This window comes from Nerophis lumbriciformis, linkage group LG31 (assembly GCF_033978685.3).
Source record: "Nerophis lumbriciformis linkage group LG31, RoL_Nlum_v2.1, whole genome shotgun sequence".
Lineage (NCBI taxonomy): Eukaryota > Metazoa > Chordata > Actinopteri > Syngnathiformes > Syngnathidae > Nerophis > Nerophis lumbriciformis.
Window position 1 is genome coordinate 4,869,370 of NC_084578.2, and position 13,131 is coordinate 4,882,500.

At 36.8% G+C, this 13,131-nt stretch overlaps 1 protein-coding gene across 1 annotated transcript; it reads left to right on the forward strand.

Moving 5' to 3' along the window:
• The first annotated feature begins 1,059 nt into the window (after positions 1–1,059).
• LOC133574258 (claudin-14-like) lies at positions 1,060–10,072 on the forward strand. The gene is made up of 4 exons (XM_061926360.1): positions 1,060–1,183; positions 5,004–5,256; positions 8,488–8,749; positions 8,821–10,072. Exons 3-4 carry the CDS (start codon positions 8,516–8,518, stop codon positions 9,325–9,327), a joined length of 741 nt encoding a protein of 246 aa, XP_061782344.1. The 5' UTR covers positions 1,060–1,183; positions 5,004–5,256; positions 8,488–8,515; the 3' UTR covers positions 9,328–10,072.
• Positions 10,073–13,131: the final 3,059 nt, after the last annotated feature.

Genomic DNA, 13,131 nt, shown 5'->3' on the forward strand with positions numbered 1-13,131 from the left:
CTCTAAGACTGACTACAGACTTAATAACTATGTCTCAAACTGGCTACATACTTAACAACTATGTCTAAGACTGGCTACAGACTTAATAACTATGTCTAAGGCTGGCTACAGACTTAACAACTATGTCTCAAACTGGCTGCTACAGACTTAATAACTATGTCTAAGACTGGCTACAAACGTAATAACTATGTCTAAGACTGGCTACATTCTTAATAACTATGTCTAAGGCTGGCTACAGACTTAATAACTATGTCTAAGGCTGGCTACAGACTTAACAACTATGTCTCAAACTGGCTGCTACAGACTTAATAACTATGTCTAAGACTGGCTACAAACTTAATAACTATGTCTAAGACTGGCTACATTCTTAATAACTATGTCTAAGGCTGGCTACAGACTTAATAACTATGTCTAAGGCTGGCTACAGACTTAACAACTATGTCTCAAACTGGCTGCTACAGACTTAATAACTATGTCTAAGACTGGCTATAGACTTAATAACTATGTCTAAGACTAGCTATGGACTTAATACCTACGTCCAAGAATAGCTACAGACTTAATAACTATGTCTAAGACTGGCTACAGATGTAATAACTATGTCTAAGAATGGCTACAGACTTAATAACCACCACTAAGACTGGCTACATCTTGGTGTTCAAGACCGACAGCAGTCCCTGGCAGAGGTGTACATCTACAAAAATAGCACAAAAAAAAATGCTAACTGGTATTATTTAAGTAATTTTCGACGTAAATCTGCAAAATGTCTAAAAAAGGTTGCATACTAGCATTAGAATGATCGTTAAAAATGAGCTACAGGCCACAAATGGCCCCCGGGCCACACTTTGGACACCCCTGCCCTAGATGGTCTGACTCAGAACATGTTGGATGCCAGAGGCCACTTCCTAAGAGCTGTGTTTGCATGCGGACGACACACAAGCACATGGTGTGGTCCTCAGGCACATTGCACAACAGCCACGCTCAGCTGCTAATCACCGGATTATTCCGCTGAACTAAGACTATTAGGCGTTCCACATTTAAATGGAGGATCGTCCCTTGGGAATTGGGCGTCGCCAGAACTATGCACCGAAAGCCCAGGGTTCTGGAACCGAGTCTTCTTCACCCAGCAGGTTGCAGCTGGATCCCAGCAGGCCAGAGAGGGGATGGTCTTCATGGAGGTCCAGAGGTACAGTATGTGCCTGGTTTTTACTTCGTGATCTCAAGATTGGAGAATGTTTGGCTGTCTTGTGAAAATGTGCCAGGTAGAAAAGAAAACGACATATATGGTATGGTATGGTATGGTATGGTAGGACCATATTTCATGGCCCTCTACTTAATCTAAAAACCCCAAAACCAGTGAAGTTGTCACGTTGTGTAAATGGTAAATAAAAAGAGAATACAATGATTTGCAAATCCTTTTCAACTTATATTTGTCAACACTGGGTCCGGGGTGTGTGCTTTTCCAGGATGCAACGGAAAGTTGGCACGGGCGAGACGGGAATTAAGGTACATGATTTATTTATTAACTATAAATACAAAAAAAGGATCAAACAAAAGGCGCGCACAGTGGCGGAGAATAAACTATAAACAATTAAACAAAACTTGCAAACTATGGCTTGAATAAAGAAAACTTACTTGGCTTGGACAAAAAAAGGAGCAGCGTGAACATGGACATGAAAAAATGGACAGAGCATAAATGTGGTGTGAGGTCGTCAGGACGAACAACAGAAAATGAATGAACTTAAATACTATGGACATGATTAACAACAGGTGCGTGACTCAAAACAGGTGCGTGACATGACAGGTGAAACTAATGGGTAACTATGGTGACAAAACAAAACAAAAGTGCACAAAAAGTCCAAAAATAAAACCTGATCACACAGACATGACAATATTCAATTGAATAGACTGCAAAGATAAGATACTTAATGTTTGAACTGGAAAACTTTGTTATTTTTTGCAAATATTAGCTCATTTGGAATTTGATGCCTGCAACATGTTTCAAAAAAGCTGGCACAAGTGGCAAAAAAGACTGAAAAAGTTGAGGAATGCTCATCCAACACTTATTTGGAACATCCCACAGGTGAACAGGCTAATTGGGAACAGGTGGGTGCCATGATTGGGTATAAAAGTAGATTCCATGAAATGCTCAGTCATTCACAAACAAGGACGGGGGCGAGGGTCACCACTTTGTCAGCAAATGCCTGAGCAAATTGTTGAACAGTTTAAGAACAACATTTCTCAACCAGCTATTGCAAGGAATTTAGAGATTTCACCATCTGCGGTCTGTAATATCATCAAAAGGTTCAGAGAATCTGGAAAAATCAATGCACGTAACATTGAATGCCCGTGACCTTCGATCCCTCAGGCGGTACTGCATCAAAAAGCGATATCTGTGTGTAAAGGATATCACCACATGGGCTCAGGAACACTTCAGAAAACCACTGTCAGTAACTACAGTTGGTCGCTACATCTGTAAGTGCAAGTTAAAACTCTCCTATGCAAAGCCAAAGCCTTTTATCAACAACACCCAGAAACGCCGCCGGCTTATTAAGTGGAAACGTGTTCTGTGGTCTGACGAGTGCACATTTCAAAATTGTTTTTGGAAACTGTGGACGTCGTGTCCTCCGGACCAAAGAGGAAAAGAACCATCCGGATTGTGTGTGTGTGTGTGTGTGTGTGTGTGTGTGTGTGTGTTCTTGTATTTCTACCCTTCTTGAGACATGAAGAAGGAAAAGTATCTTCCATATGAGGAGGTGTGAACAAGTGATGACATAAATCATGGTCCCGATAACATTGCATCTAATAGAGAATGTCTCATTAGCACCCCTGCTGGTGACATCTATTAAAATGAGGGTGGTCCCAAAAAGGAGGGATTTTTCAAATTGACTGTGTGTCGCTTTTAAAAGTGCTCCCCCTCCGGCCAACATATGAAATAACAAGTGTGTGTAAAAAATTTAAATGCACCCACCTCTGGTCAACATATGAAATAACAAGTGTGTGTAAGAAATTGAAATTCGCCCCCTTTGGCCAAAATTAATTTTTTTTAAATTAATAAATATGTATATAGAGACATACTGTAATAACTTGAAGTAAATAATGAAGATTAAAAAACATTTACAAACCAAAAAATTCCAAAAAGGAACTAAACGCAGTCTTTTTCTCACATTGTGTGGACTTTTTTCTTATAAAATTGGGAACAATTTCTCATATTCTTTCTGTTTCTGTAATATTGCAATATTTTCTCGTAAAATTATTACTTTTTCATGTAAAATTAATACTTTTTAATGCAAACTGGTGACATTTGTCATGTAAAATTCCGACTTGTATCACAATATTGCCCATTTTTCTGTTGTTCTTGTAAAATAGTGAAATTTTTTGAGTAAAATTATGACTTTTGTCATCATTTTTGACGAGTAAAATTCCGAATATTATTATAATATTGACAAAATGTTCAAGTTTTCTTATAAAATTGTGACTTTTGCCGAGTAAAATCACGACTCTTTTCATAAAATTGCCAACATTTTAAGCTTTTTCTTGTAAAATTGCGACTGTTATTGAGTAAAATTCCAACTTTTATCATAACATTGCACACATGTTCAGTTTTTCTTGTCAAGTTTTGACTTGCGTTGAGTAAAATGACGACTTTTATGATAATGCTGCCAGTTTTTCTTGTAAAATTCCGATTCATTTTTCACAACAAGCTTTTTATATTTACATAGTTTGTATATATTATTAATGTTGTAAATACACTTCTTTATATATCTAGAAAGGGTGGTCCTAAAGAGGTAGTAGGCCTTACTCGGAGGTCTCAAGAAGGTAACAAATACAAGAATGTTCATGTGTGTGTGTGTGTGTGTGTGTGTGTGTGTGTGTGTGTGTGTGTGTGTGTGTGTGTGTGTGTGTGTGTGTTTGTGTGTGTGTGTGTGTGTGTGCACGCCTGTGAGGGCTTCATGGGCGGTAGAGACATACTTGCCAACCCTCCCGAATTTTCCGGGAGACTCCCGAAATTCAGCGCCTTTCCCGAAAATCTCCCGGGACAAATATTCTCCCGAAAATCTCCCGATTTTCAGCCGGAGGTGGAGGGGGCGTGGCCTCCAGCTCCATGCGGACCTGAGTGAGGACAGCCTTTTTTCACGAAGGGAGGACAACTAAATCATCCAGACTAGAGATAAATTGTATTATTATGTTTATCTTACCTAAAAATAAATATATCTATTAATTAAAAAAAAAAAAAAAACTAAATACCTTTTTACTATATTTTGCTAAAAACATCAAAATTAATCGTATTTTTATTTGTATTTTTTCTGACTCCAGCCATAGAATTATACATTAAAATAAACATATTTGAAATAATTAATTTTAGCTCTCAGAAGCCAAGTTATGTTATATTCCTTAAGATTTATTTATGCAAGTTTGAAGTATCAATTATATAAACACATTTTTGTTTGCATATTTTCAGGATGTAGAATGGTGAATTCTAGCTGTCAATATACTCCTCCCCTCTTAACCACGCCCCGCCCCACCCCCGACCACGCCCCCCCACCCCCCACCCCACCTCCCGAAATTGGAGGTCTCAAGGTTGGCAAGTATGGGTAGAGAGTACTCCCACTATCTGCATTGTTAGCCACCTCTTACTTGCCATATTTTACGATTTAGAATGCATAAAAAACCCAAAAAAAAAAAACATGTTTATTCTTATCTCACATAAGGATTGTGGGGACAAAAAAAAGTGTGTTAGCAAAGAGCAAACAAAGTGCCTTTCATTATTTCACTCGAGTCATTTCTCAAGACTTTTTCAGCTATTGTTGAAAACATGGAGCGGGAAGAAGACGTGAGTCAATGCCTAACTTAACCGTGGAAGCCGGGTCACAGATACTGAAAATGGCGGAGGTCATAATGATCCTATTGTCCTCAAGCATTCTCTGTCGTGGAAGTGTTTCCAAAGTTAGTGATTCCCTCTCAGCTCGGGTGATTTCTGTCAATGTTTGATCTGTCCTCCCCAGAGAGGCGGTGGGGATGTCAGCCAATAGGCTGCTGCGGTGTGGACCCCCCAGGGAGACGCTTTAAAAGGTGAACGGCGCTCTCATTAGTTACAGACACCTGCCACTCAGGTGTGGGAATAGTTTCCACTCCATCACTCTGGACGCACTTGGCTCGGAGTCCGTGACAAAGTTGAATTGGCTCCCCTGCTGGGAAGTGTGCGCTTGAAAAGAAGAGGGCGCCATGAGGGACTTCAATATGCATCACTTTTTAAAGGTAGCTTTTTAATGTGTTTTGTGTTAGTTACACCTGCTGGGTGATAAACATACTAATTCAACACTTCTTTTACAAATACTTTGTTGTGGCATATTTACTTAACTATTTATATGGGCTGTCTCCATACAGCTTTTTCACATCTGATACGATACCGATATTAATCCCATACCATTTCAGCGGGAATTTTTTTATTTGGTCTAAGACTAGCTACATAATTAATAACTATGTCTAAGACTGGATACATACTTAATAACTATGTCTAAGACTGGATACATAATTAATTACTTTGTTTTAGACTGGCTACATACTTAATAACTATGTTTAAGACTGGCTACATATTTAATAACTATGTCTAAGACTGGCTATGGACTTAATAACTATGTCTAAGACTGGCTACAGACTTAATAACTATGTCTAAGACTGGCTATGGACTTAATAACTATGTCTAAGACTGGCTACAGACTTAATAACTATGTCTAAGACTGGCTACAGACTTAATAACTATGTCTAAGACTGGCTACAGACTTAATAACTATGTCTAAGACTGGCTATGGACTTAATAACTATGTGTAAGACTGGCTACATAGTAACTATGTCTAAGACTGGCTATGGACTTAATAACTATGTTTAAGACTGGCTATAGACTTAATAACTATGTCTAAGACTTGCTATGGACGTAATAACTATGTCTAAGACTGGCTACATACTAAATAACTATGTCTAAGACTGGCTACATAGTAACTATGTCTAAAACTGGCTACAGACTTAATAACTATGTCTAAGACTGGCTATGGACTTAATAACTATGTCTAAGACTGGCTATGGACTTAATGACTATGTCTAAGACTGGCTATGGACTTAATAACTATGTTTAAGACTGGCTATAGACTTAATAACTATGTCTAAGACTTGCTATGGACGTAATAACTATGTCTAAGACTGGCTACATACTTAATAAGTTAACTATGTCTAAGACTGGCTACAGACTAAATAACTATGTCTAAGACTGGCTACATAGTAACTATGTCTAAAACTGGCTACAGACTTAATAACTATGTCTAAGACTGGCTATGGACTTAATAACTATGTCTAAGACTGGCTACATAGTAACTATGTCTAAGACTGGCTATGGACTTAATAACTATGTCTAAGACTGGCTGTGGACTTAATAACTATGTTTAAGACTGGCTATAGACTTAATAACTATGTCTAAGACTGGCTACAGACTTAATAACTGTCTAAGACTGGCTACAGACTTAATAACTATGTCTAAGACTGGCTACATAATAACTATGTCTAAGACTGGCTATGGACTTAATAACTATGTTCAAGACTGGCTATGGACTTAATAACTATGTCTTAGACTGGCTATGGACGTAACAACTATGTCTAAGACTGGCTACAGACTTAATAACTATGTCTAAGACTGGCTACAGACTTAATAACTATGTCTAAGACTGGCTACATAGTAACTATGTCTAAGACTGGCTATGGACTTAATAACTATGTTTAAGACTGGCTATAGACTTAATAACTATGTCTTAGACTGGCTATGGACGTAATAACTATGTCTAAGACTGGCTACAGACTTAATAACTGTCTAAGACTGGCTACAGACTTAATAACTATGTCTAAGACTGGCTACATAATAACTATGTCTAAGACTGGCTATGGACTTAATAACTATGTTCAAGACTGGCTATGGACTTAATAACTATGTCTTAGACTGGCTATGGACGTAACAACTATGTCTAAGACTGGCTACAGACTTAATAACTATGTCTAAGACTGGCTACAGACTTAATAACTATGTCTAAGACTGGCTACATAGTAACTATGTCTAAGACTGGCTATGGACTTAATAACTATGTCCAAGACTGCCTATGGACTTAATAACTATGTTAAAGACTGGCTATAGACTTAGTAACTATGTCTAAGACTAAATACAGACTTAATAACTTTGTCTAAGAATAGCTACAGACTTAATAACTATGTCTAAGACTGGCTAAATACTTAATAACTATGTCTAAGACTAGCTACAGACTTAATAACTATGTGTAAGGCTGACTACAGACCTAATAACTATATCTAAGACTGGCTACAGACTTAATAACTATGTCTAAGATTGGCTACAGACTTAACAACTATGTCTCAAACTGGCTGCTACAGACTTAATAACTATGTCTAAGACTGGCTACAGACTTAATAACGATGTCTAAGATTGGCTACAGACTTAATAACTATGTCCAAGACTGGCTACAGACTTAATAACTATGTCTAAGACTGGCTACAGACTTAATAACTATGTCTAAGACTGGCTACAGACTTAATAACTATGTCTAAGACTGGCTACAGACTTAATAACTATACGTGTACGACTGACTACAGACTTAACAACTATGTCTCAAACTGGCTGCTACAGACTTAATAACTATGTCTAAGACTGGCTACAGACTTAATAACTATGTCTAAGACTGGCTACAGACTTAATAACTATGTCTAAGACTGGCTACAGACTTAATAACTATGTCTAAGACTGGCTACAGACTTAATAACTATACGTGTACGACTGACTACAGACTTAACAACTATGTCTCAAACTGGCTGCTACATATTTAATAACTATGTCTAAGATTGGCTACAGACTTAATAACTATGTCTAAGACTAGCTACAGACTTAATAACTATGTCTAAGACTAGCTACAGAGTTAATAACTATGTCTAAGACTGGCTACAGACTTAATAATTATACGTGTAAGACTTACTACAGACTTAACAACTATGTCTAAGATTGGCTACAGATTTAATAACTATGTCTAAGACTGGCTACAGACTTAATAACTATGTCTAAGACTGGCTACAGACTTAATAACTATGTCTAAGACTGGCTACAGACTTAATAACTATGTCTAAGACTGGCTATGGACTAAATAACTATGTCTAAGACTGGCTATGGACGTAATAACTATGTCTAAGACTGGCTACATACTTATTAACTATGTGTACGCCTGCTTTTGAGACTTTGTATGTGTAAAATATATGCAACTATAATTATTTGATACTTGTTTATATGTTGTATTTTAGACTGATGTTCAATTCAGGACACTTATTAGTGCGTCTAGCTTAGCTGTTGTGTATCTGCCTGCTCCTGGTAGTCTGTCTTTGTGTTGTGGCTGCTAAGTGGACACTTTTAGGACAACAAATGCTCATGAACTGCCCTTTGTGCTGCAGCGCCGTGGTCTTCCCGAGTGAGCCGAACATGGCCAGCACCACGCTTCAGCTCCTTGGCTTCCTCCTTTGTCTGCTGGGCTTGGCGGGAACCGTAGTCGCCACCGTGCTCCCGAACTGGCGTAGCTCGGCCTACATCGGCTCCAACATCATCACGGCCTCGGCCACCATGCGAGGCCTCTGGATGGCGTGCGTGTGGCACAGCACTGGCATTTACCAGTGTGAGGTGTACAGGTCTCTGCTGGCACTGCCACAGGACATGCAGGTATGACACACCTTTCTGTTCCGGACAATAGTTACAATGGTGTCATCAAGACGCCTTCTCTTGCATTCTAGGCTGCCCGGGCCCTCATGGTGCTCTCCTGTGTCACCTCCGTCCTTGGGATGGTGGTTTCTGTGATGGGTATGAAGTGCACCTACTTTGCCCGAGGCTCGCTAATCAAGTCCCCCCTGGTGCTGAGCGGAGGGATTTGTTTTCTCTGTGCCGGTGTGCTCTGTTTGACCACCGTTTCCTGGACCACCAATGACGTCATCGTGGATTTCTATGACCCCTTCCTTCCGGATGGCATGAAGTACGAGATCGGCCAGGCGGTGTATATTGGTTTCGCCTCGGCCTCTCTCAGTCTGAGTGGGGGACTCGTGCTGTGTTTGAGCAGCGGTGGCGAGCGCCCACCGAGGCGACCCCAAATACAAAGGAGTCAGCCTTCATCGCCGCCCCCACCCTTCAACAACATCTATCCCCCAGCGCCTCCATACATACCTCCAGAGGCTCTCAAGGGCAACCGAGCCCCCTCGCTTTGCTCCGTCTCCAGCAGTGGCTACCGACTTAATAACTATGTCTAAGATTGGCTGCGTACTTAATAACTATGTCTAAGACTGGCTACATACTTAATAACTATGTCTAAGACTGGCTACATACTTAATAACTATGTCTAAGACTGGCTACAGACTTAATAACTATGTCTAAGACTGGCTACAGACTTAATAACTATGTCTAAGACTGGCTACAGACTTAATAAGTATGTCTAAGACTGGTTGCGTACTTAATAACTACGTAGAAGACTGGCTACATACTTAATAACTAGGTCTAAGACTAGCTACAGACTTAATAACTACGTATAAGACTTGCTACAGACTTAATAACTATGTCTAAGACTGGCTACAAACTTAATAACAATGTGTAAGACTGGCTACAGACTTAATAACTATGTCTAAGAGTGACTACACTCTTAATAACTATGTCTAAGACTGGCTACACTCTTAATAACTTTGTCTAAGACTGGCTACAGACTTAATAACTATGTCTAAGACTAGCTACAGACTTAATAACTATGTATAAGACTTGCTACAGACTTAATAACTATGTCTAAGACTGGCTACAGACTTAATAACTATGTCTAAGACTGGCTACATACTTAATAACTATGTCTAAGACTGGCTACATACTTAATAACTATGTCTAAGACTGGCTACAGAGTTAATAACTACGTCTAAGACTAGCTACAGACTTAATAACTATGTATAAGACTTGCTACAGACTTAATAACTATGTATAAGACTTGCTACAGACTTAATAACTATGTCTAAGACTGGCTACAGACTTAATAACTATGTCTAAGACTAGCTACAGACTTAATAACTATGTCTAAGACTAGCTACAGACTTAATAACTATGTATAAGACTTGCTACAGACTTAATAACTATGTATAAGACTTGCTACAGACTTAATAACTATGTCTAAGACTGGCTACATACTTAATAACTATGTCTAAGACTAGCTACAGACTTAATAACTATGTCTAAGACTAGCTACAGACTTAATAACTATGTATAAGACTTGCTACAGACTTAATAACTATGTCTAAGACTGGCTACAGACTTAATAACTATGTCTAAGACTGGCTACATACTTAATAACTAGGTCTAAGACTAGCTACAGACTTAATAACTACGTATAAGACTTGCTACAGACTTAATAACTATGTCTAAGACTGGCTACATACTTAATAACTAGGTCTAAGACTAGCTACAGACTTAATAACTACGTATAAGACTTGCTACAGACTTAATAACTATGTCTAAGACTGGCTACAGACTTAATAACTATGTCTAAGACTGGCTACATACTTAATAACTATGTCTAAGACTGGCTACAGAGTTAATAACTACGTCTAAGACTAGCTACAGACTTAATAACTATGTATAAGACTTGCTACAGACTTAATAACTATGTCTAAGACTGGCTACATACTTAATAACTAGGTCTAAGACTAGCTACAGACTTAATAACTACGTATAAGACTTGCTACAGACTTAATAACTATGTCTAAGAGTGGCTACAGATTTAATAACTATGTCTAAGACTGGCTACAGAGTTAATAACAATGTCTAAGACTGGCTACAGACTTAATAACTATGTCTAAGACTGGCTACAGACTTAATAACTATGTCTAAGACTGGCTACATACTTAATAACTATGTCTAAGTCTGGCTATAGACTTAATAACTAGGTCTAAAACTGGCTACAGAGTTAATAACTACGTCTAAGACTGGCTACATACTTATTAACTATGTCTAAGACTGGCTACAGACTTAATAACTATGTCTAAGACTGGCTACATACTTAATAACTAGGTCTAAGACTAGCTACAGACTTAATAACTACGTATAAGACTTGCTACAGACTTAATAACTATGTCTAAGACTGGCTACAGAGTTAATAACTATGTCTAAGACTGGCTACAGACTTAATAACTATGTCTAAGACTGGCTACATACTTAATAACTATGTCTAAGACTGGCTACAGACTTAATTACTATGTCTAAGACTGGCTACATACTTAATAACTATGTCTAAGACTGGCTACAGACTTAATAACTATGTCTAAGACTGGCTACATACTTAATAACTATGTCTAAGACTGGCTACAGACTTAATTACTATGTCTAAGACTGGCTACATACTTAATAACTATGTCTAAGACTGGCTACAGACTTAATTACTATGTCTAAGACTGGCTACAGACTTAATAACTATGTCTAAGACTGGCTACAGACTTAATAACTATGTCTAAGACTGGCTACAGACTTAATAACTATGTCTAAGACTGGCTACAGAGTTAATAACTATGTCTAAGACTGGCTACAGACTAAATAGGTCTAAGACTGGCTACAGACGTACAGACGACGTCTATGAGCACTGCATGAAAATACACTAAAATCATAATTCTAACAACCAGGATTTACACCAGCAATATGTCGTATAAACCACTAGATGGCAACATTAATCAGGAAATAGAAACTGGTCCTTTCTGTGCTGTCAACCCTTAAAAATTGTATTATTTTTTTTATATGTGCTTTAAAATGAGCTGACATTTTCTGAAGCTTGTATATTTGTGTTGGTATTTTGTCCACATTGTTCACATTAAAATTCTCCTCTTGAATGTTATCTGTCTTCATTTTCCCATCATTTGTATTTATTTAACCCCTCAAAGGATAATAACGATAACATCAGTTGTTATATATACAGTATATAATATATATATATATATATATATATATATATATATATATATATATATATATATATATATATATATATATAAAATGAGGATTCAAATTTGTTCTTCTTTTTTTTACGCAACTTCAGTTCTAAATAAATCGATCAAATATGTCATGTTTTTAATGTATTTTAACACTTTGAATAACCATTTGATCTAATTATGTTATGTTTTTATTTTAGAAATATTGTGCATAAAAGCAGTTATCAACTTATCATCCATACAGTAAATGTTCAAGTCCAAGCCTGAATATACATAAGATGAGTGATCTAATTATTAAACATGCATCTTTTTTTATGAATAAAAAGATATAAAATCCAAAAATAAGGATTCATGTTTTTTTTCTACTTTTTTTGCTCAACTTCAGTCCCGAATAAAACTAGAAAATATATCATGTTTTTAAATGATCTTAACACTTTGGGGGGCCCATTTTCTCTAATTATTTTATTTTTTTATTTTTTAGAAAATGTGCATAAAAATAATTATTCCAACCCTTGCCTAAAAACTGACTAAATGCCAATTTGATCCAAGTTTTTTTTATTTTGAAAAATTCTTATTTTATGTACGTTTTTAAAAATGTGAGGAAAAAGATCAAATGGGCTTTTAAAGTGTTAAGATAAAAAAAAAAAAATTTACAAAATTGACACGTTTGCTAGTTTTATGCAAGACTGAATTTGAGCAAAAACAAGTTGAAAAAATTTGAATCCTCGTTTTATTTATTTATTTATTTATTTATTTGTATTTATTTTTTTCAATTAAATGGCCATTAAAAGTGTTAAAATAAAAAGTAATAAAAAAATACATATTTGCTAGTTTTATTTGGGACTGAAATTGAGCCAAAAACAGTATATGTATATATATATATATATATATATATATATATATATATATATAGATAGATAGATAGATAGATAGATAGATAGATGGATAGATAGATAGATAGATATTAAAAGTGGTCAAATAAAAAATGACAAGGGACAAGCAGTAATAAATGGATGGCTGTTTGCTAGTTCACTCGGGATTAAAGTTGAGCAAAAACAAGTACAAAAATATGAGTCCTCGTTTTATATATATATATATATATAT